Here is a 23,996-nt window from a genome sequence, read left to right on the forward strand (position 1 = left end):
TGCATCGCTCGAGTATGAGGGGGCACACACATGTATGTTTCTGTGTGCTGACTGCTTCCTGCTGCAGATTCTTGTTTCTCTTGGACTCAGACACAATGTGATCTACAAAATACATATAATTTAAAATTTTTTTCTGGAGCTTCTGGTTCCCAAAGATCCTGCTGTCAATTGCCGAGAAAACCCTCTTCCCTTCTCCATTTACAATGTCCTTTTTAACCTCAACAGAAAAATGAAAGAAAATATAAACCCCCCAAAAGAAAATCTGCATACTCTAATTGCCCCAGAGTTGCCTAGAGCTCAGAACAGTCCTAGCCAATTTCCACCCTCACCCAAACTTGGGTCTCTGGGAGCCCCTCCCTCTGACTCCCACTCACCCCTGAACCAGAGCCTGTGGGTGTGAGTCAGCCTGTGACACAGGATGTTGGGCCCCACCCCAGTGCCAACTTCCTGTCCTCTAACTCTTAAAGGGGCCATGACAGCACCTGGATGCCTCTCTAGAAAGATGTTCTGTGAGCATGCTCAGTGCCCGCGTGTGTGTGTGTGTGTGTGCATGTGTGTGTGTATACATGTGTGTGTGCCCATGTGCTCCCCTGCATTGAGACCAAAAACCCTTTACAGTAACTGGTGGCAGTGAAGGCCCCGCAAATCTCCCGGTCTCAGCCCCAAAGCCTCAGAGTCCAGCATCCTGGCATGACCAGGGCCAGAGGGGCTCCAGGCAAGCAGAGCTGTGGGGGAGGGGAGGGGAAGGACCCCCACCCCCACCCACTGCTGCCCCTCACTCCTGTAGTGGGATGAAGCATGTGATCTTCACCCAGAAGCAGGGGAGGTGGAAGGGGAGGGCTCCCAGGGGCCCTCAGGAAAACTCATATATTAAAGCAAGGCAAGAAAAATTTCAACATAAAGTTTTTCTCTGCCCTTCGGCCTCCCCCTCCCCTCTGGTGTGCATTGTGCATCTGCACTACGTGTTAACCACACTCCCCAAGGGCAGAAATGCCTGAACCACCATAAAGATGAATTTTCCCTGTGCAAGCCGTGTAACTCCTTAGACGATAACGCTACTTACTCACTGAGCACCTGGCTGATGTCAGTAACTGTATTACCTGTATTCTGCTTATTTTACAAGATTCTTGTTTCTCTTTAACAGATCTAGGATTGAGTCTGTGATTAAAAAAAATAACGGTGACTAGATTCCTCCAAACAATTCATATAGTATATAGTTTTATAAGATCCATGATTGTAATAGTGTGACTCTAGATACGGGAAGAAGCAACAGGAGGGAACCATTTCCTGTAGGCTGGGAGGCTAGTAAGACAGATGGGCCAGAGGATTAAGGCTCATGTTGGACTTCCCTAGTGGTTCAGATGGTGAAGAATCTGCCTGCCACGCAGCAGATCCAGGTTCAATCCCTGGGTCAGGAAGATCCCCCTGGAGAAGGGAACCCCTCCGTCCCCATGACCTCTGCCAAATATGCTTGCTGGTGAACATGTTTCTTGTCATAACATGATTCCACCAAAACTTGCCTGTGGTCCAAATCTCCAGTGATGCTTGTCAGAAACACACATTTCAGGCTTTCCTGGTAGTCCAGTGGTTAAGAATCTGCCTGCAGTCACATGTTCGATCCCTGGTCCAGGAAGATTCCACATGCCTCTGGGCAGCTAAGACCGTGGGCCACAACTACTGAGCCAGTGCTCAGCAACAAGAGAAGCCCCCGCGGCAAGAAGCCAGCACACTGCAATTAGAGAGTAGCCCCCACTCAGCACAACTAGAGAAAGCCCACACAGCAACGAAGATCCACCACAGCCAAAAATAAAATACGCAAATAAATAAAAAGAATTTTAAAAACCCTGAGGGATGGGATGGGGAGGGAGGGGGGTTCAGGATGGGGGACACATGTACACCCATGGCTGATTCAATGTATGGCAGAAAACACTACAGTATTGTAAAGTAATTAGCCTCCAATTAAAATAACTTAATTAAAAAAGAAACACCTGAACTGCTTCCAGGCACCCCCACAGTCTGAGGTCTCCCAGACTCCCTTGTTGCTGCACATTCCTTGACTTTCCACTTCTGCAGAGTCCAGCTCAGCAGCCTGAGTGGTCTTGCCCTGTTTGAAGAGGTTGTGTTTCCTTTAGAGAATGCAAAATCCTTTCTACTGGACCTACAGAGAGGCTGACCCTAAGCAGGGGAAGGGAAAGCAGAAGCCCAGAATGAGAGGGAGGAGGATTCTACGTCCATGGATGGATCCAAAGTCACATGTGGCCCTGCCTCCTGTTAAGTGGCCCCACAGCTCTGGCCTGGTCCCCCAAGGATGAACCTTGAGTAGCTGGAGAGCCCAAGAAGTCTGGTATCTAGTTTCAGTTCTGCCACAGGACAAGTCATGACCACAGATGAGTCTTGTCCCCGATCTGAACCTCAGTTTCCCATTTGTAAAATGAGAAAATTAGGCTAATGTGGTTTTTAAGCTGTGTTCTCTGGAGCCCTAGGTTTCTGATGAGGCAGTGGGGTTTCAAGGTGGTGTTGACCTCACCTAGCACTTTCTCTAACCAGAGCAGCCTTGCCTGCATCAATCTCCTACTCAAGATCTCATTTGAGACTAAGATTGGAAAGGTTGAAAACAACCCATGTACTCATCTTTAGGATGCTGATTAACAAGCCAAGGTACAGACAGGAGAGGGAATACTATACAGCTGGAAAAATATAAGGATGCTCTCAAGTAATGATCGCAAATATCTCCAGGATATGCTAAGTAAAAGGAGTAAGATACAAATCTACGTGCAGTATGCTATTTTTTATGTAATAAAAAGGGAAGAAATAAAAATAAATACGATTGTATTTGCTTGATTTGTATTAAGAAGCTTGAGAAGGACTCTGGAGAGTTTAGTGGAGCAGTGGTTCTGGTGGTTAGGGGAGATGAGATGAGAGTGGATGGAGACACAGGTAAAACCAGGTTTCTCAATGTGAGGCTTTTTTAGAATATCTTTATTTTGAAACATGTAAATATATTATCTTTTTAAGAAAACAAAACTGAAGTTTGAAAAAATGTACCAAGTGGAGAAGGGTCAGGGGAAGGATGGTGAGCAGATGGTCTCCATGTTCTCTGCAGCCTTGATGGACAGACTGGGGGAGAAGCTGAGAGATGCCCACACAGGCCTGTCTCCAAAGGCAGAGGGAAGCGAGGTGACTTGGGTCCAGGGATCTGGGGCAGTGGGGGGCTCTGTGGCCTCCAAGCCAACCTACTTGGTGACCAGGGCCTCCCCCAGCCCTTCAGCACACACAGTTGATGGAGAAGCCCCCAGTGCCCAAGCCTCAGGCCCTTCCCTTGCTCTCTGCCTGGCCTGGGCTCCCCGTCTCCCAAGGCAGCAGCCAGAGGCTCCCTCCTCAGCCAGCCAGCCAGTCAAACCTGGGATGGGACTTGTGCTGCCGCAGAAGGAGAAGGGATTTGATTTGTCAGTTCCCTACATGATTAGAAACTTGCAAGCATCTTTTCCTTTAATAGTATTCAAGTCTTAGACCTATCACTTAATCCCTGTATGACTTTGGCCAAGTTATTCAACCTCCCTGTACCTCAACTTCCTCATCACAAAGTGAGCAGAGTAACAGCCCCTACTACACACGAGATCACACATGTGAAGCACCTAGAACGGTGCCTGGTGCCCCAAGAGCCCCGAGAAGTGCCGGCCACTGTGTCACTTGGTCCTGGTGCTGGGCTGTGTGATGGGCACTGGCTCAGGGAAGGAGAGGAGCTCTGTCAGGTGGGGGAGCTCGAGGAGGAGGAAGCTGAGGTCAGACACGAGGCGTCTTATTCCAGCATCGGATAAGAACGGACTCATCCCTCCATCCTTCCTTCCTTCCATCACTCCATCCATCTCCTCACCCACTGGCAGACACCAGGGCCTGTGGCAAGCTCTGGGAATAATGAGATCACAGTGGAGCAGCCCTGACCTCAAGGATCTACAGGAGAGTGAGGAGGAGGAAGGAGAAATCCAGCCAGCACCACCACAGGTGTGTGGGGACCCAGGTAGGTCAGGGGTCCAGAGGGCCCTCAGGAGCGGCTCTTCCTTTATTAGGACCAGTGGTGACGGTGCTGTTCATGGGTCCTCACCTCCCCAGCCCAGTGCTGGGCACCCTGTCTATGGGGTCTCAGTCCCCTTCTCAGCCTTTGATGGATGAGACCCTGATCTCACAGAGGGAGACACGGAGCCAGGAGGGCTGACTGAAGCTGGGGTCTCTCTAGAGCATCAGCCTGTCCTTCTCCGTGACTGGGCTTCGTCCCCTGAGAGCTGGCTGTGCAGGAGGCAGGGGCCTGGGGTGAGGGCGGGGCCACAGCACATGCTGTCCTCTGGGGTCTTGACCCTCACCTCGGGGCCACCTAGGAGGTAAGCTCCCTTGCCAGCTCTTCCCTCCCCTGGGGCATCCAAGCCCCAGAGCCAGAACCAGGACTTCAGGTTAGAGATTTCCTTTGGGAAAGCTTTTCCTCTGGGAACCCTGGCTCCTCTTCTTTCCAGGAAGCCTGGAGCCCTGGAAGGACTCGGGCTGGGAGTCACGGAGCCCCGGGGTCACCTTCCAAGCCAGGCAGCACTACTGCCCCGGCTGCCCTGAGCCTCCGCTCAGCAGCTGATGAGGGCATCTAGAGGGTCCCTGGAGCTGCCCTCCATTCATGTTAAAGACCCAGCCCCTCCCACCGCCTGCCAGAGTCCCTCAGGCTGGTTCTACTTGCAAGTGAATAAAATGGTTCAAGGGCTCCACCTGGTGGCCACTCACAGCCAGACAAGCAGCTGCACCCAACAGGTTCCAAAGTTCATTAACAAACAGCAGAGGTCCGGACTCCAAAACGTGGGCAACAAGGTAAGGGAGAATCCAGAGAGGTCAAATTGCACTTCCCCCTCGCCTTCCCTAGCCAGGCTTTCAGAGGCCAGTGGCACAAACGGGAGGCTGCCATTGTAAAACAGACTGAGTGTAAAGCCCCGGAGTTTGGAGTCGGATGGGCCCGGATTTGAATCCTTGGGTTTAATCTCACCTGGAGCCCCTCATCCCTGCAGTGGGCTATAGAGGACACATCCAACAGGGCTGCGCCCTCTCTCTGCATGAAGGCAGCCAAGGGACTTGGAGGGGGTGAAGCTGGACCGGTGACCACAGTCCCCCTGGTGGGACACAGCCCTTAGGCCAGTGGCTCATCCTTGGCTGCACAGCACAGTCGCCTGATGTGGGAAGCGCTTCTCAAAGCATGGTCCCTGGATCAGCACAAGACATCAAGAGGGTACTTGTTGGGAATGCAGGTTCCTGGGTTTCCCCCGCCCAGCCCTGCTGAATCAGGAACTCTGGGATGGGGCCCAGCAGCCCGCATGTGATGCTCAAGTACCAGGGTGATGAAAAGGTACCTTATGTGACTTGAATGTCTTATGCATCAGGATCACCTCTGGAGGTCAAAATACTAACAGGTACCTACCTCACCCCCACGCCCCACCCCAACCCCCACATCCAGGGATTCTGGTTCAATGAAGCTGAAGAGGGACCCAGTCAGGGATTAAAATAACAACTCTGCAGATTATTCTACTGCACAACGTTCGACCTGGGTGTTATCCTCAGGAAACAGTTCCCCTTTCTGGGTATAAATGCAGCTAGAAAGGCAGGTGGAGGTAATTAATTGTATTAATCGTCACATGGACTTCTTCTCAGACTCACAGATTCAAGACGTTAAGGAAACTGACACTTCTTAACACAGACATCCCTTAAGTGACGGGAACACTTGAGCCCCCGTCCCAGTTCATGCTCGCTGTCCTCTCAAGTGCTGGGTGGGATCCACCAATGCCCGGCTCAGAGAGAAGAAAGAAAAAGAGGAGGATCTAAGGGAGTGGAGAAAATATAGAGCTATTTTATTGCTAAAAATGTATTTTACAAAAGCAATAGAGTTTTTGTTCCGAAGAGACAAAAGGCCTCTTGTCCTTGGGGAGGGGCTGAACTCCACCAGGCGGGCAGCCCTCACTGCTCTCGAATCCTCCTGGAGATGCGGTAGAGCTCCATGGCTGCCCTGGCATCCTCCACCGAGCTGTGTCCCAGCACGCTGTCCTGCAGACACAGGGCAGAGAGGGGACAGGGGATCAATCCAGGCGCCATGGGACCCGGGCCTTCCCTGCTGACAGCCTGAGTCCAGGGCTGAAGTGGGTCAGGGTGAGTCTCTATAGCCCCTGGTACACAGACTCAGCTGGTAGCTGGAGCAGGCCAGGCTTCAAGTAGTTCTCACAGGAGCCCAGGGCTCGGGGAACATGGACACAGATGTTTCCAGAGTGCTCCTTGCTCAGCATGTTGAGAATAGGGCTCTTCAGTGAGGCCAGGAGCTGACACTCTGTCCTCGGTCCCTGGTGCCACAAGCCCTGCAGAGGAGCCCAAACTCATGCCCATCCCCTGCCTCCTGCACATTCCTGCTCCCCAGACAAGCTGCCCCCCAGTTCCGCAGACTGGGCCTCAGGCTCTCCCCTCCCCAGGCCCCTCTCTCCTGCCTCCTCCACTAAGACACACCTGCACCCTCCACTCAGACTTGGTGTCCTGCCTGACCCTGTCCTCCGTCCCTGCTCAGGACACCTGCCCTCCCCGCTCAGATGTGTTGATGGACAGGTCATGGGCCTCTCTCCCTTCAACCAAGAGTTTCTCAAGGGCCGGCGGTACCTTGCTCACCCAGGTCCTCAGCCTCTGGTCCAGCCTGGCCCCAAGCAGCTGCTTCTTAAACATCCGCCGAGCCCAAGTGGCTGCAGCTCCTAGTGTCCAGCCAGCCTCAATGGGCCCTTCCGCCCTGGTGAGCTCCCAGCACACGCCTGCTCCCGCCTGGGGCTCGGAGTTAGGGCCCCAAAAGCAGTATCAGCTGCGGCCTGATGGGCACTGTGTGTAATCGGTGCGGCTCCCTGGGGACACCCGAGGTCTGCGCTATACACAGTTCCCGAGGTGGGCTGGAGGGTGAAGCCTCAGTTACCCACAGGGAAACTGGCCTGACTGAAAACAAACTAAATCACCTTGATGGGCTGCCTTCCCTTCCCTGGCCCTCAGCCTCACCCTACAGGCTTCCCGGGTCAGCGCTCAGATAGACGCGGTGCCTGCCCTCCTTCTGGGGAAAACCTGCACCTCTCAGAGCACACAGCCTCTCAGGACTATGTGGGGAAGTTGGGGTGAGCAGAGCATGGCTGGGGCCACATATGTGCTCTGGAGGCACTGAGGGACTTTAGAGTCCAGCAGGGAAGGCCAGCCCCCCACCCCCGCCAGGTAACGGGGTGGCCCTCACCTGGATGCGCCGCCCGAGGAGGCGCTGGCTCAGCACGCGCAGGGAGACCCGCCGGCAGTACTGCAGGCCGGCCTCGCGCCACAGCTGCCGGTCGGCGGCCGTGTCGTAGATGGCGTAGTTGCTCATGTTCTCCTTCAGCGCCTTGAAGTCGTGCTTCAGGTCGTGGCCTACCACCAGCTTGCCCTTCAGCACCTGCAGGATCTGGCGGGGAAGACACAGGCCCCGCACGTCACCCAGGGCCCTTCCAGGTGGGTCTGGGACAACGCGGTGCCATCAAGGGGGCGGGCCTGGAGCAGCCCCTCCTGGACTTGCTGTGTGAGCATGAGCAAACCACCATCCCTCTCTGGGCTTGGGACATATCTATCAGGGAGAAAAAGAGGCTGGAGCAGGCCCTTCACCACCTTCAACAGTTTAGTTCTGCCCGAAGGCCTATCCCAGCTTCTTTGGTGGTTGCCTTGGGGGTTTCCCTGGTGGTTCAGACGGTAAAGAATCTGCCTGCTAATATAGGAGACCGGTTCGACCCCTGGGTTGGGAAGATCCCCTGGAGAAGAGAATGACAACCCATTCTACTTTTCTTGCCTGGAGAATCCCATGGACAGAGGAGCCTGGCAGGCTACAGTCCGTGGGGTCACAAAGAGTGGAACAAAAGTAAGTGACTAACAGTTTGTCCCACGAGCCAGGCACTCGCTGATGTTCATCACATACATTATGTTATTTGATCCTTTCAACAACCCTTTGTGGCAGGTAGAATAATAACCTCCCAGAGATGCCCACTTCCTAATCCCCAGGACCTGTAAACATGTTACATGGCAAAGGGAAATTAAAGCTGAAAATGAACTTCAGGTTGCTAATCAGATGACCTTAAAATAGGGGGAGTTTCTGAGACTTCTCTGGTAGTCCAGGGGTTAAGAATTCAACTGCCAAATGCAGGGGACACGGGTTTGATCCCTAGTCCAGGTACTAAGAGAAAACCCACAGGCAGCAACAAAGACCCAGAGCAACCAAAAGTAAAGCTAGGGGGAGTTTTTGGATGATTCAGAGGGGCCCAGCATAATCCCAAGGTCCTTATATGTGAAGGTCAGAGAGATCTGACCTGAGAACTTGACGGTCTGTCTCTGGCTGTGGAAGCAGAGGAAGAGGCTCAGAGTCAGGAACACAAAAAGCTAGGAGCTGGGAAAGACAAGGAAATGAATCCTTCACCAGGCCTCCTCCGAGGTTTCCCTGGTGGCTCAAAGGGTAAAGAATCTACCCACAACGCAGGGGACCCAGGTTCGAGCCCTGGGTCAGCAAGATCCCCTGGAGAAGAGAATGGCTACCCACTCCAGTATCCTTGCCAGGAGGATTCCATGGACAGAGGAGCCTGGTGGGCTACAGTCTATGGGGTCACAAAGAGCCGGATGTGACTGAGTAACTAACACACATCGGAGGCTCTAGAAATTAATACAGCCCTGTGGACACTTCAGTCTCAAAAGAATGAGACTCCCATTGGGTTTCTGAACCGCAGAACTGTAAGATGATAAATTTGCACTATTTTAAACCACCCAGTCTATGGTTTTGTTATAACAACTGTAGAAAACCAGTACAGCTATGAGGGAGGGCTGTGTTTAACTGAATTTTGCAGTTGAAAAACACTGAACTATCAAGAAGTGGAGTAATTTATCCAAGGTGATTCCGATGATTTTTAAATATTTGCAGATTCCTTGACACTCCTCTCAGAACAGACAGAGCCTAGGACTTCCTTGGTAGTCTAGCGATTAAGAATCTGCCTGCCAATGCAGCGGACATGGTTTCGATCCCTGGTCTGGGAAGATCCCACATGCTGCAGCTAAGCCCAGGCGCCCCAACTGCTGAAGCCTGAGTGTAGAGCCTGTGCTCTGCAACAAGAGAAGCCACCTCAATGAGAAGCCTGTGCACCACAACCAGAGAGTAGCCCCTGCTCATCGCAACTAGAGATAGCCCACTCGGGATGCAGGAATGAAGAAGATCCAGCTCAGCCAAAAATAAATCAATTTTTTAAAAGAAAAGGAAACATGCCATCTGATTCCCTTCACCTTGAATATGAGACAGGCTGTCTGATGTCTCACCGCTCAATGGAGCCAGTGTTCCAGGATCCCTGAGTCACCCTGAAACCACCATGCTGCGGAAACCACCCTGAGTTACAGAGTTGTGCCCAAGGAGCCCCAGCCACACGACAGGTGGGTGAGTGACCCGTCCCGTGATTCCAACCCCGGGCTGGCCAGGTGCCTCAGCCGATCAGCTGTCCCTGTCCCAGCCCTGCCCAGATTGCAGATGCATGGGTGACATAAATATTGACATTGTTTGGAGCACTTGGTTTTGGGGTGACTTGCTAAGCATCATTTGATAACTGGGACAGTCACACAGGTAGTTCGTGGCAGGGCCAGCCCTCAAAGCCAGTGGGCATGGCTCCAGTGCCTGCTGGTCATACCATGTTATATGGAAGAGCCTCCTGCTCCCAGCCTCTGCCAGCACCCCGGGCAAGTTGCAGGGGGCGACCCGGAGAGTGCCCCAGCCTGGTGCCCTGCCCGTGTGCCCAGGCCACCCCTCTTGCTTCTGTTCTCACCTCCTTTCCCACGGTGGCCAAATGGACAGCCTCAGTCACTGGCCACACGGAGGTGTCACCTTTCCTTCTCTTGGCTGCCCCTGGGGAGGACGGGGTTGGGGGAGTGCTTGGGGCAAGCTGTCCTAGGTGCCGTATGGGCAGCAGCTCATAGCCATCTCAGGTCAGCCTTGGATAGCTCTTCAGCAGCCTTCGTCTCTTCCTCTGTGCCCAGGAAGGAACCTGTAGGTGGCTAACACCCTCCAGTGTCTTGCTTCTGCTTCTAGCTGCTTCCCCAGACATCAAGTGGGACCTTTGACTTGCTCCCCCTAGTGGCCACTTTGCAGAAGAGAAGCCGAGTCTCCCAGAAGTGACTTCCTGGCAGTCCAGTGAAGAATCCACCTTGCAACGCAGGGGAAGTGGGTTCGATCCCTGGTTGGGGAGCTGAGACCTCACACACTATGGAGCAAATAAGCCAGCATGTGTCAACTAGAGAGACCACCCACTGCAAGGATAGATCCTGGATGATGCAACAAAAATCCTGCATGCTGCAACTAAGACATGATGCAGGCAAATAAATTTTTTTAAAAAGTGAGGGGACCTGTCCACAGTCACAGCACTGGAGACAGGGTGGGTCCATCCCACCATCAGCCCCTCCATTACTGAGGTTTTGTTGGGAATGGTGGCTCAGGCAGTAAAGAGTCTGCCTGCAATGAGGAGACCTGGGTTTGATCCCTGGGTTGGGAAGATCCCCTGAAGAAGGGAATGGCAACCTGCTCTAGTATTCTTGCCTGGGAGAATCCCCTGGATAAAGGAGACAATCCATGGGATCACATAGAGTCAGATACAACTGAGCAACTAACACTTCCTTCAGACAGACTCCTGCCCAACCTAGGGACTGGAGAAAAAGCTCCAAGAATGAAGCTGGGCCACTCCTGAGAGACATCAGTGCTTGTCACACTTGGGCTTAGGGATCAGCTAGTCAACCTTACCAAAATCTGGATTCGACTGCGGGATTTTGCCTTTCTAACAGATGGTGCGGATGCTGGAGGTCTGGGGGCCCCCTGAGCGATAAGGGCACACGACCTCTGAGCAGAGGTTGGAAGAGAACCCTTTGTGTGAAGGAAAGGGCTCGGGCAGCACACAGGGGAGGGGTCGAGGCCCAGGGCCAGGGGATGTGGCCTTGCCGGGCAGCTGGGGGTCACATACCTTTCCTTGCTGACATCTTTTATGTTTCTGAACAGTGGGCCTGTTTTCTTGTCTAGGAGATGACTCAGGTCTAGTTCACACAAGCCTTGAGGGGGCTGTGACATCCCAGAGTCAACCACACTAGCCGATCCCAGGCTAAGAGGGCCAAGTCATCGTGGGATGGATTCCGGGGAAATTCATCACTTCCCGAGCCCAGGGTCCCCACGGGGGGGGCGGGCATGGTTACATTCAGGACCATGAGACTCATCATGAGACAAATAAAATAAAATGAAGTGGACAAGAAGTAGAAGGATGAAGAGGCAGGAAAATGAGGAGACCTGTCTCTTCAGCAGAGAGATGTCAACTCTTCAGGACAGATTCTGGGACTTGCTGTGTGGTCTCAGGGAGGTCAAGGACCATCTCTGGGTTTCAGTTTCCCTCTTTGTAAAGGGAGAGCCTGGAGAGGTGAGCTTCACGGACTTTTTGAGGCAAGGCAGAGAGGGAAATCCAGGGTGGTACGGAGGTGCCAGCTGGCAGGGCCTCCGGGCTGTGTGAGCTGCTGGCTGCCGACCTGCCCTGAATCAGTGTCATGAGGTAAATGCGTTCAATGCGCTGGGTGGAGGCTCAGGTTCCTGGAAAGAACTGGAGGGGGTGGGGGAAAGGGACATTCATCCACCCATTCTCATTGCCCGGCTTTGGGTCAAGTACTTTCCACACCTCATCATGAGGCCTCACAACAAGAGTGTTCTTAATATCATTTTATAGTGGAAGGGGCTGAGGATCAGAGAGGGTAAGAAGCTTGCCCAGGTCACACAGCCTGTGAGTTGACTGCTGAGATGCCGTGTCCAGACCTGCCTGAACCTGTCACTATTATTATAGTTGCTATTATTACCATCTATTGAGAATCTAGGGATTGTATTAGCATTATTAATTTCAGAGTTGAAATTAATAATTTCTGTTTGGGAAATAGAATAGATATATGGATGGCTAGGGCTTCCTAGCCCCAGGTGGCTCAATGGTAAAGAATCTGCAAGGAGGCCCAAGAGATGCATGTTCCATCCTTGGGTTTGGAAGGTCCCCTGGATGAGGAAATGGCAACCCATGCCAGTATTCTTGCCTGGAAAATTCCATAGACAGAGGCACCCGGAGGGCTATGGTCTATAAGGTTGCAAAGAGTCAGACATGACTGAGCGGCTGAGTGTACATACACACATGTGTATGGCTGAGGCCCTTCACTGTTCACCTGAAACTGTCACAGCATTGTTTGTTAATTGGCTATGGGCATGCTCAGTCGTGTCTGACTCTTTGTGACCCTATGGACTGTAGCCAGCCAGGTACTTCAATCCATGGGATTCTCCAGGGAAGAGTACTGGAGTGCGTTGCCATGCCCTCTTCCAGGAGATCTTCCCTACCCAGGGATCAAACCCGGGTCTCCTGCATTACAGGCGGATTCTTCACCAACTGAGCCACTGGGGAAGCCCCATCAATTGGCTATACCCCAATACAAAATCTGTGGAAAATTCTGAAAGAGATGGGACTATCAGACAACCTGACCTGCCTCTTGAGAAATCTGTATGCAGGTCAGGAAGCAACAGTTAGAAGTGGACATGGAACAACAGACTGGTTCCAAATAGGAAAAGGAGTACGTCAAGACTGTGTATTGTCACCCTGCTTATTTAACTTATATGCAGAGTACATCATGAGAAACGCTGGGCTGGATGAACCACGAGCTGGAATCAAGATTGCTGGGAGAAATATCAATAACCTCAGATATGTAGATGACACCACCCTTATGATAGAAAGTGAAGAACTAAAAAGCCTCTTGATGAAAGTGAAAGAAGAGAGTGAAAAAGTTGGCTTAAAGCTCAACATTCAGTAAAGTAAGATCATGGCATCCGGTCCCATCACTTCATGGGAAATAGATGGGGAAACAGTGTCAGACTTTATTTGGGGGGGCTCCAAAATCACTGCAGATGGTGACTGCAGCCATGAAATTAAAAGATGCTTACTCCTTGGAAGGAAAGTTATGACCAACCTAGAGAGCATATTCAAAAGCAGAGACATTACTTTGTCAACAAAGGTCTGTCTAGTCAAGGCTATGGTTTTTCCAGTAGTCATGTATGGATGTGAGAGCTGGACTATAAAGAAAGCTGAGTGCCGAAGAATTGATGCTTTTGAACTGTGGTGTTGGAGAAGACTCTTGAGAGTCCCTTGGACTACAAGGAAATCCAACCAGTCCATCCTAAAGGAGATCAATCCTGAGTGTTCATTGGTAGGACTGATGTTGAAGCTGAAACTCCAATACATTGGCCACCTGATGCGAAGAGCTGACTCATTTGAAAAGACTCTGATGCTGGGAAAGACTGAAGGCAGGAGAAGGGGACGACAGAGGATGGGACGGTTGGATGGCATCACTGACTCAATGGACATGAGTTTGCGGAAACTCCAGGAGTTGGTGATAGACAAGGAGGCCTGGAATGAAGTGCTGCATTTCATGGGGTCGCAAAGAGATGGACACAACTGAGTGACTGAACTGAACTGAACAATGCAAAATAAAAACTTAAAAAAAAAAAAAACAGTGATGTAATAACCCTAAATAAAATATCATATAACAGAAAAAATTAATTAATAATTTCCACTGCTGAACCCATGACAGCCCTCAGTAAAGATTTCTGATTCCAGAATATGGGCCCTATAAGGCGGGGATTGTCATAGCATCTTACCCACAGGGACAGGGGGTGCCCAGTGGTGTGTACCATCTCACTCATTAGGGGAATGACAGGCCCAGGTGCAGGAATCTGCCCGCATCCTCTTTCCACTGTGTTTCCCCTCTAGTCCAAGTATTTCCCGGATGGGCCTGATCAAAAAATCACCAGGGGCTCTTGTTAAAAGACCAGAGGGCGGGGCCCTACTCCAGACCAGCTGAAGCATCATCACCAGGAAGGGGCATTAGCAAATGTTCCAGGGTGTTCCTCCCATCTGCCGAGTTTGGAAATGCCGGCTCTGATGTCTGTGCAGCCCCACAGAGCCCGCTGCTCCCATCATGCACCCGTCTTTCCATCTGTCCGAGCATTCATGCCTGGGGCCAGGAGAGGTGATCATAAGGCACTCTGAAGAATGCTGCCCTTGTGGAGGTCCGCTACTCTCATCGTCAGGAGTGGTCCTGGACCCCCTCTTTCCTCCTGTCCCCTGCCAGGCTCTCCGGGTGTCCTGGCCCCTAGCTTGTGTCTGCTTCCCCCAAGGCTGCTTAACCCGTGGAAAACCTGGATGACAAAGTTGTCCACCTTCACCTGGCTGAGTCCCAGAAAGACATGCCAGGTGTCGGGACCCCCAACAGGGTCTTGACCCAGGCAAGGGCTATGTCACTGGCACAACTGAAACCACTCCCTGCTCGCAAGCCACCGTGGCTTCCTCTCTGTTTCCCACCTAAACTACGATGACTCACAAGGTTCAGTTTCTCTACGTGCGAACTCACAGCATCATTCTCATTCTCCAATCCCAGTCATGGGGTGGATGCTACTCACTATACCAGGTTAACATTAGAAGAGCATTTACTTACAAAAGTATGTTACAGACTTTCCCTGGTGGTGCAGTAGATAAGAATCTGCCTGCCAGTGCAGGGGATGCAGGTTCAAGCCTTGCTGCAGGAAGATCCTACATGCCGTGGAGCATCTAAGCCCACACGCCTAGAGCCTGCGCTCCACAACAAGAGAAGCCACTGCAGCGAGACGCCCACACATAGCGACGACGCAGCGCAACCAGAAATAAGACAGATAAATAGAAAACTTAGGGTTTTTTTTAAAGTGAGTTACAAGTTATTGACCATCATCATTAGATTAAAACAGGACTTAAAAGAGTGTTGAGGGGCTTCCCTGTTGGTCCAGTGGTTAAGAATCTGCCTTCTAGTGCAGGGAACGTGGGTTCCGTCCCTGGTTGGGCAGCTAAGATCCCGCAGGCTGAGGGGTAACCAAGCCTGCGAGCCAGAACCAGAGAGATGTCCATGCACCACGATGAAGGGTCCGTGTGTCTCGACTCAGAGCCGAGGCAGCCAAATAAATAAATATTTTTTTTAAAAAGAGCATTGACCTGTCAGGTGAGAGCTCTGAATCTGGGCACTGAGTTGTAGCCCAGCCTGCTGTGTGTCCTTAGCAAGTCATTGCCCCTCTCTGGACCTCAGTCTCCTCACAGGTTCCCTCCTGTGCTGACAGCCTGGCTTATGGGGCTCTCTGTAGGCCAGGGTTCTCAAGCTTGGAACTACTAACATCTGGGGCCCGACACTTCCTTGGTGTGAGTGTGTGTCCTGTGCATTGTACGATGTCTAGCACCATCTCTAGCCTCGAGCCATTGGATATCAGTGACAGCCTTCCCCACCTCACTTACGACAATCAGAAATGCCTCCAGATGTTGTTAAAAATGTCCCCTTGGGGGCAGAATCACGGTGCACTGAGAACCACTGTGCTAGATGACAGTCAGACCTACAGGTGTCAGAAGATAACAAGGCAATTACCTTGCATTATAAAAGCAGTGTCGGAACTTCCCTGGTGGCTCAGTGGTTAAGAGTCTGCCTTCCAGTGCAAGGGACATGGGTTCGATCCCTGGTCAGGGAACTAAGCTCCCAAATTCTGCGAGGCTACCAAGCCCATGTGCCACAACCACTGAGCCCAGACACCTCCACTACAGACCCCGAATGCTCTAGAGCCTGTGTGCCCCTACAAAAAAAAATACCACATGTAACAGCAAAGATCCTGAGTGCAGCAACTATGACCCAACACAGCCAAGTAAATAAATATTTAAGATAAATAAATAAAAGCAATATAACACCATTACAAAAACTAAAAAAGAGCACAGAGTGAGGGAGGTCCCCTCAAAGCTTCAGTGCCTTGCAGCCACATCGCCCCTGGTTGTCCCAGGTGGGCTAGCGGGCTTAGCGGCTCCTCGGAGGCTGCCTGGCTTCCACGACCTGGTTGATGGCTCACTGCTAGCCTGGTCCACTCGCCATTCCCATGGGAGGAAGAGACAGGTTGGTGAGCCACCTTTGGAAAATGCCTGCAAGAAACCTCGACTCACCTGAGAGGTGTCACCTGGCCTTGTGGGTCTGAGAAATGGCTAATAGACTTCTGCCCTTTGGCGAGTCCCCCCGTACATCCTGGGTTCTATGATCCTGGCCTTTGGGATTAAAATACTGAGGATGACGAGTGGGGTCAATGTGTCTCGATGTCTTCGTTCATGAAAACAAATGACAGGGGCTTCTCTGGTGACTCGGTGGCGAAGAATCTGCCTACTAGTGCAGGGGAGACAGGTTCGATCCCTGATCCGGAAAGATTTCACAGGCAGCAGAGCAACTAAGTCCGTACACCACATCTATTGAGACTGTGCTCTGGAGGCCGGGAGCTGCTACTACGGAAGCCGTCTCACCCTAGAGCCCACCCTGTGCACTGCAACTAAAGGGTAACCCCGCTCGCCACAACTGGAGAAAAACCCTTGCAACAGTGAATATCCAGCACAGTCAAAAATAAATAAATAAAAATTTAAATATATATATATATATATATCTTAAAACAAAAAGAAAATGATGGCAGTTGCCTCATCCCTCAGCTTCACTCTCATGCTGCACTGACACTGTGTGTACACCAGGCACAGAGAAGACTCTTGAGAGTCCCCTAGACTTCAAGGAGATCAAACCAGTCAATTCTAAAGGAAATCAACCCTGAATACTCACTGGAAGGACTGATGCTGAAGCTGAAGCTCCAATACTTTGGCCACCTGATGCAAACAGATGACTCATTGGAAAAGACCCTCATGCTGGGAAAGATTGAAGGTAGAAGGAGAAGAGGGCAACAGAGGATGAGATGGTTGGAGGCCAACATCGATTCAGTGGACATGAACTTGGGCAAACTCCTGGAGATAGTGAGGGACAGGGAAGCCTGGTGTCCTGCAGTCCATGGGGTCACAAAGAGTCGAACACAACTTGATGACTGAAAAACACCACCAGGCTCTTAGCATTCACAGTTAAGTGAATTCACAGGATTCACACTGATCACAGGATTGGAACATCGCAGAGGAAGTCCCGGGGACAGAATTTGAGTCTTTGCTACTCCCCTTCCTTGGACAGTCTGCTCAGCCTTGGGTCTTAGTTTGCTCATCTATAAAATGGAGTGATGAGACTACCTTCCAGGCTGTGGTGGGGAGTAAAGGTAGTGGTGTGTTGAAAGCGCTTAGAACAGGGCCTGGACACCTTGCTGGATACACCTGTGCTACTTTGTCACATCACCCCTATGTCACAGAGAGGTTTAGCAACAAGCCGGAGGACATGGGGCAATCAGAAGGCAGAGCTGGGACTGGACCCACATCCAGCCAAGTCTGAAGACAGTGTGCTTGCTCCTTGCCCCCTGCATGTATTACTGCATCTTAACAGCAAAGGCCAACATGAAGGCAGAGGCAGTTCTGGTCCACGCAGCTGCCAGGACTCCTGTGCATGTTCAGTCACCTCAGTCGTGTCCAACTCTTTGTGACCCCATGGACTGCAGCCCACCAGGCAAGAATACTGGAGTGGGGTGCCGTACCCTCCTCTGGGGAATCTTCCTCCCAACCCAGGAACTGAACCTGCGTCTCTTAGGTCTCCTATGTTGGCAAGTGAGTTCTTTACCACTAGTGCCACCTGGTAAGCCCCAGGACTCCTGAAAATCAGTTCAACTCCAGTCCCACAAACTTTCTCAGGGCACCTGTTAGGTTCAAAGCACAGGCTCCAAGCTGGGGTAGATAAGATACCCTGCAGGAGCTGCAGAGCTAGGCAGGCCCATGTGGCGGGCGGGCAGGCTCTAAAGCGTGCCGTCTCTGGGACGTCCCTGGCGGTCCAGGGGCCAGGACTCTGCACTTCTGCTGCAGGGGCACGGGTTTGATCCCTGGTCGGGGAACTGAGATCCTGCATGCCAAGTGTGCGGGCTATAGCAAGGAGGGTGAGACTCCCACGTGGATAGAGTGGGGGGTGGGGAGGGTGAGGAGGGAGGAAGAGCATCACACAGGACTCCCCTGGCCTGAGCCTGCCAGGAGGGCAGTATTTCCAGGGGAAGGAATGGGGAATGGGAGGGGGACGGGATGGGGCTGAAGCACTGGGGGGTGATGGCTGAGCTGAGAGAGATGCCAGAAAAGGTAGGTAGGTGGGGTTTGGGGGACCATGGACGTTGGGTTAGGGGGACTCTAGGCAACGGGCAGCCTTTGCAGGTATTTGAACCAGGGGGTGGGGATGAGAGTGGGGACTGTGATCTGAGCCAGGCCTGGGGAAGTTCCTCTGACAGCTGGGTAGGAGAGATGAGCAGGGAGCTTACCCTGTGCAGAAAACGAGGACCAGAGTCTAAGCCCCCGGTTCTCAGGGGAAGTTGCAGAGGGGACTGGATGTAAAATTTGAGTTCCTGCCCTGCCCTCTCCAGGAGCGGAGCACATGGAGTGACAGTCAACCCTGAACCAGGCACTGTGCTTTGAACTACAGACCACATCGCCACACCCAGCATTCACAAGGCCAGGGAGGACACACTAGCTCCTCCTTCACTGAAGAGACAACAGAGGCTCAGAAAGCCTCAATAATAACTTGCCAAACGTCACACCAACCAGTCAGTGACAGAGCAGGAAATGTGAACCACAAGGTGGTTCCCAAGAGCTGCCCTGCCTTTGGGTCCCCGCCTCCCTCCTGGTACGGCTGTGAGTGTGTGTGTGTGCTCAGTTGTGTCCAACTCGTTGCGACCCCATGGACTATAGTCCCCAGGCTCCTCTGTCCTTGGGATTTTCCAGGCAAGAATACTGGAGAGGGTAGGCATTTCCTTCTCCAGGGGATCTTCCCGACCCAGGGATTGAACCTGTGTCTGTTGCATCTCCCGCATTGGTGGGCGGATTCTTTACCACTCGAGACACCTGGGGAGCCCTCTTGAATGGCTATTAAGTGCCTACTCTGGGCAGCACTCTGTGTTACACACCGGAAGGGCCTGGCATCATCTCCAGCTGAAAAACAAACGCATTTCAGCACCAAGTGTGGATGAGGACCGAGCTGTCCTGACTCCCAGGCCGGTGCCTGAGGGCGTCCAGGGAACTGCATTTCTCTGCCACCTCCTCTCCCCTGCTCTGGACTCTTCTGCCCCTTCTTCCACCTTGGGGTGGGGAGGGACGGGGAAGGAGGAGAGATGCCATCCCGCCCACCTGACTGCTCAGTGGGGATCTGAGTATGGGCAGCTCCACACAGGGGCCCTGGGCCTCCCATCGGCGCCAACAGCCCCACCTCTCCTTTGTGTTCCCCTCTCCTTCTTGTTCACGGTCCTAACAGTTCCTTCTTGCCCATCCTCCAGATGCTGCCGATGACTAAGATCCTTGCAACTGCTCCTCAGTCTCTCTGACTCTCCTCTCTACTGTCATCTCCTTCCTCACTCCCATCCAGTCTCCCCAGCACCCCAGTTCAGGTTTTCTTGACAGTGGTTTTGATCCTGCCATGCTCTCGCTCAAGAACCTTCAGTGGCTCCCTATGACACACTGAGTTGCAGGCACTGAATCCTCCCACCCCTTTGGCAAACAGTACCAGCCTCGTGCAGCCTTTCTAGAACCACCCTGATGTATTGTGGGTTCCTCTGGGCTCTGTAGTATCCTGTTAGCAACTCTGGAACAGTGCTGTCCAATAGAAAGAAACATAATGTGAGCCACGTGTGTAATTTTAAATCATCAGCAGCCATATTTTAAAAGTTAAAAGAAATAGGTTAAATGACTTTCAACGTGTTTTATTTAACCTAACATACCAAAATATCATTTTAACATATATTCCATGTCTAACATTATTGAGGCATTTTATGGTTCTTTTTTTAATTCAGGTCTTTATAATCCAGTGCATATTTTATATTTACATTTACAGATCAGCCACTTTTCAGCGTGCTCACTAATCACAGATGATGCTCTGTTGGACACACAGGTCTAGAGGTTTTGAGCCTTTTACATTCTATTTATCTGAACTTGTAAGAGATACTCAGTGATATGGGTTGAATATGTTCCCCCTCAAATCCACTTGATGAAAGCCCCAACCATCTCAAAATGTGACCTTTTTGGAAATGGGGTCATGGAAGATGTTATTGTTATGATGTCATAATGAAGTATGTTGGTTCTGTAACACAGGGGTGCCCAACTACCAGTGCATTGCCTGTTAGGAACCAGGCCACACAGCAGGAGGTGAAAGGAGGCTCAAGCGAAGCCTCCTCTGTATTTACAGCCGCTCTCCATCACTCACATTACCACCTGAGCTCTGCCTCCTCTCAGATCAGCGGTAGCATTAGATTCTCAGAGGAGCATAAACCCTACTGAGCTTGAATCATCCTGAAACCATCCCCCCAGCCCCATGGAAATATTGTCTTCCATGAAACTAGTCCCTGATACCAAAAAGATTGGGGACCACTGCCCTAACAAATATGACCGGTGTCCTTATAAAAGGGAAATCTGGTACAGGGGCATACACAGAGGAAGAATGCCGTGTGAACATGAAGGCAGAGATTGGGGTAACATTTCTCCAGACCAAGGACCATCAAAGATGGCCAGCAGGATAAGAATCTGCCTGCCAATGCAGGGGTTGTGGGTTCAATCCCTGGTCGAGGAAGATTCCACATGCCACAGAGCAACTAAGCCACAACTATTGAGCCTGCACCTACCAAGCCAGCACGCTGCAACTGCTGAAGCTTGCGCGCCTAGAGCCTGTGCTCCAAGCCAGGGAGGAAGAAGCCTGCGCACCGCAATGATGACCCAGTGCAGCCCCAAATAAAGGAACAAACGCATAAACAGATGGCCAGCAAACCAACAGAGGCTAAGAGAGACGCAGGTCAGGTTTTCCCTCCTCAGAAGGAGCCTTCTGACACCTTGGCCGGGAACTTCTAGCATCTAGAACTGTGAGAACAGACATTTCTCTTGTCTAAACCACTTTGTGGTACTTTGTTTCCGCAGCCCTAGCAAACCAACATCTAGTTCAAGACACTCTGTTTCCTCATCTGTAATATGGGAACAAGGGAAGAATCCTAACAAGTAACAGGTTTATTCTGTTGTGTGTGTGTGTGTGTGTGTTTTGGGCATGCCACGCAGCATGTGGGATCTTTGTTCCTCGACCAGGGGATTGAACCTGCACCCCCTACACCAGAAGTGCAGGGTCTTAACCACCGGACCACCGGGGAAGTCCCTAGTTAATGGGTTTTTAATACTTCTATAGGCACTCTTTCCAAACCCTTTCTCAATCCTCACAATAATCCTGTGAGATTGCTACTGTTATCACTCCCATCGGGGAAATGGGATACAGAGAGTTCAAAGAACCTGCACAAGGTCACTTAGCAGGTAAGGGGCAAAGCCAGGATTCAAACCTGGCCCTCTTAGCCCTGACCTAACAGCTCCAGAGGACGCTCCTGGCAGGCTGCTTTGTGAGGCATGAATGAGCTCCCGGATGGAACTCGGGGAGCATCCAGTGAGTAGCCAGCGCTCAGAAAACAATGGCTATTGTTGTGGCCTCATCTCTGGCACAGGGAGCCGCACACATGCACAGTACATGGGACTAAAGTGAACCCTGGGCCTTTGTGTTCTTTGTGAACTTCCCCAAATTGAGCTCACCTTCCCAGAAATGACTAAACCCTGGTGCCACTTCTAGAGAGGTTGAGTTTCCTTTTCACTGAATGATTCAGAGAAACAGAAAGTAAACTGGAGGTGTCGCAAGTTGGAGGGCCAGAGGACTGGGAGACTTTGGCACGTCCCACCCACCTGGAAGGACGGATGGCCTGTGGGGGTCTGGGAGCCAGCTCTCCCGGGGGCTCAGGGAGGGGCCCCCTGCCAGTGAGGGCCTCCAAAACCCATCCATCCTCATTTCCCCTGCCGGGCTCCCCGGAGGCAGCTGGTGTAGGGGAGAGAATGGGGAATCTAGCCCCCAAATCAGTGTGCAGGGAGCATCAGGCAGGACTGTGTCCCCATCATGAGACCAGCAAGGTGGACCAGATGCTGTGAAGGCTGCTCCTAGAGGCGAGCCTAAGGTTGTCTGATGTCTGATCCTTGGGGATGCGATGGCCACACCAATGGGTTTCTCACACCCTGGTTGGTGCAGGGGTGGTGGGGAGTCGGACATGGCAGGAATTACAGGTCACAGGTCAGCACCCAGGGGAAGCACCAGAGGAGCCTGTGTATGTGGGGGCGTGTGAGTGTTGGCCCGGCTGGCATCCAGCCCTTCGCTTACCTCCAGCCTGGCCACGGCAAACGGGGTGGCCCCCTCCATGTTCCGAGCTGTGATTCCACTGACCGGGGTCCTGTAGTCAGTGATGTCGCCCTCGGGCCGGATGAACTTGTCGTACAGCACGGAGCCGTGGTAGTCCACAAGGCTGCAGCGAGCCAGGCCGCTCTCCCGGAAGGGCCCCAGCCCCACCATCTCACAGTCCATGGCTACCACATCCGCGCTCCTTGCCATGTTCCGCCAGGACCCTCAGATGTGCTGGACGGGGCGGCAGGAGAGCCACATTCGAAAGGCCGGCCGAGGTCCCAGGCATCCTCAGCCACCTCCCAGGCAGCCTCACCCTCTGCCCTGCCCTTCGTCACAACCACCTGGCGCAGAGAAGCTGGCTGCTTGCCACCCCAACCGGCCTCTTCACGCGGTGATCCCATGGCCTCTCCCGGGTCCTGCCAGGCAGCCTCGAGATCAAGATGCCCCCCTCCCACCACCACCCCTGGCCACCACCCCGGAGAAACGTCTGGAAGCGCCCATCCTGTCCCCCACTCTCACCTGCCTGCCTCTCTGATGTCCCTTTCTCAGCTACTGCTGTTGCTCTTAGCAGTGACTCATCTCTGACTTCAAGCCGGGAATCCTGACCCTGTTTCAGTTTCTGGTTTGCTATCAAGTGAAGTCAGGGGCGGAGGCCGGGCATGTGGGTTGGGCTGCCTCATCTCCTAGGGCTGCTGGCCTGTCTGGAGCTCAGTAGCCTGAGTCAGGACTGACGAAGCTGGCTGCTGGCTCCGTGTCTGGATGTCCCATCTTTCTTTGCCCCTGCCCCTCCACCTAATCCCTCAAACCCGCCCCTCCTCAGGTGACACGGCTGATGTGAATGTTGTAGATTGCAACATCTGTCTCTTGTTTCTCACCCTCTGCTCGGAAAATAAACATCCCCGGGACTGGAGCCTGTTGGTCCCACAACTTCTGGAGCCGTCACCAAATCTGATGCTGTGAGGTCTTTCACGGGGGCAGGGAGAACTGGCTCTTGGGACACTGAGGTTACTCACTGGGAAGGGCAGGAGAAGGTTGGGACACAAGGAGGCTAGCCCCCACCGCCAACCCAGCAGAGGCAAGGAGGCAGTGAGGGAGCCCTAGGGCCTCCATCGGTTCAGGGGTGTCTCAGAAATGGTCATGTCTGCCTTTGAAGGGCTCTGCCTCCAGCTATGCTGACACTGTTTGAGGACAAGGAGAAGCAGGCCTGGGGGGAGTCCCCACCAGCCTGGCTATATTACCTAGGGATTATAAGCCTGGTGTGCTGCGGTCTATGGGGTTGCAAAGATTCGGACACGACTGAGCAACTGAACTGAACTGAACTGATGCTCTGAGAAATGGAGTATCTCCTGCCATATCCGTAGACAAGGATGTCACCATCAGCAGCAGGGTAGCCCTCCAGTGTGAACTGGCGAACCTTAAGGGCACTCAGCAAGGTAAGGGTACCTGCAGTCTAACAGTCATCAGAGTGTAGCCGCTCTCAGTATGGTGAGCCCAAGGGCGCTCAGGATGTGAAAAGAACGCAGGATACTGGCCCGGGATAGCGGAGATGCATATGAAAGGAATGACTCCAGTGAGCCCAGATTCTTGCATCTTCCCATGCATAGAAAAACACTAAATTCCTTAAGTTGGGATATCTGTGCATGCATGCAAGCTATGTCAGACTGTTTGCATCCCTATGGACCACAGCCGGCCAGGCTTCTCTGTCCATGGGTTTCTCTAGGCAAGAATACTGGACT

General features: G+C 52.4%; 1 protein-coding gene and 1 long non-coding RNA gene across 2 annotated transcripts; one reads left to right on the top strand and one right to left on the bottom strand.

The window, feature by feature from the left end:
* The first annotated feature begins 1,514 nt into the window (after positions 1 to 1,514).
* Positions 1,515 to 12,149, top strand: LOC120875655. Its single transcript, XR_005724011.1, has 3 exons — positions 1,515 to 1,525; positions 10,806 to 10,808; positions 12,050 to 12,149. It is a non-coding gene; the product is annotated as an uncharacterized LOC120875655 (long non-coding RNA).
* On the bottom strand, positions 5,853 to 23,014 carry ISG20 (interferon stimulated exonuclease gene 20). The gene is made up of 4 exons (XM_040257588.1): positions 22,780 to 23,014; positions 22,240 to 22,491; positions 7,271 to 7,471; positions 5,853 to 6,066 (listed from the first exon to the last, which is right to left on the bottom strand). Exons 2-4 carry the CDS (start codon positions 22,465 to 22,467, stop codon positions 5,980 to 5,982), a joined length of 516 nt encoding a protein of 171 aa, XP_040113522.1. The 5' UTR covers positions 22,468 to 22,491; positions 22,780 to 23,014; the 3' UTR covers positions 5,853 to 5,979.
* Positions 23,015 to 23,996: the final 982 nt, after the last annotated feature.

Source organism: Oryx dammah, unplaced genomic scaffold, assembly GCF_014754425.2.
Source record: "Oryx dammah isolate SB20612 unplaced genomic scaffold, SCBI_Odam_1.1 HiC_scaffold_16, whole genome shotgun sequence".
Classification (NCBI taxonomy): domain Eukaryota; kingdom Metazoa; phylum Chordata; class Mammalia; order Artiodactyla; family Bovidae; genus Oryx; species Oryx dammah.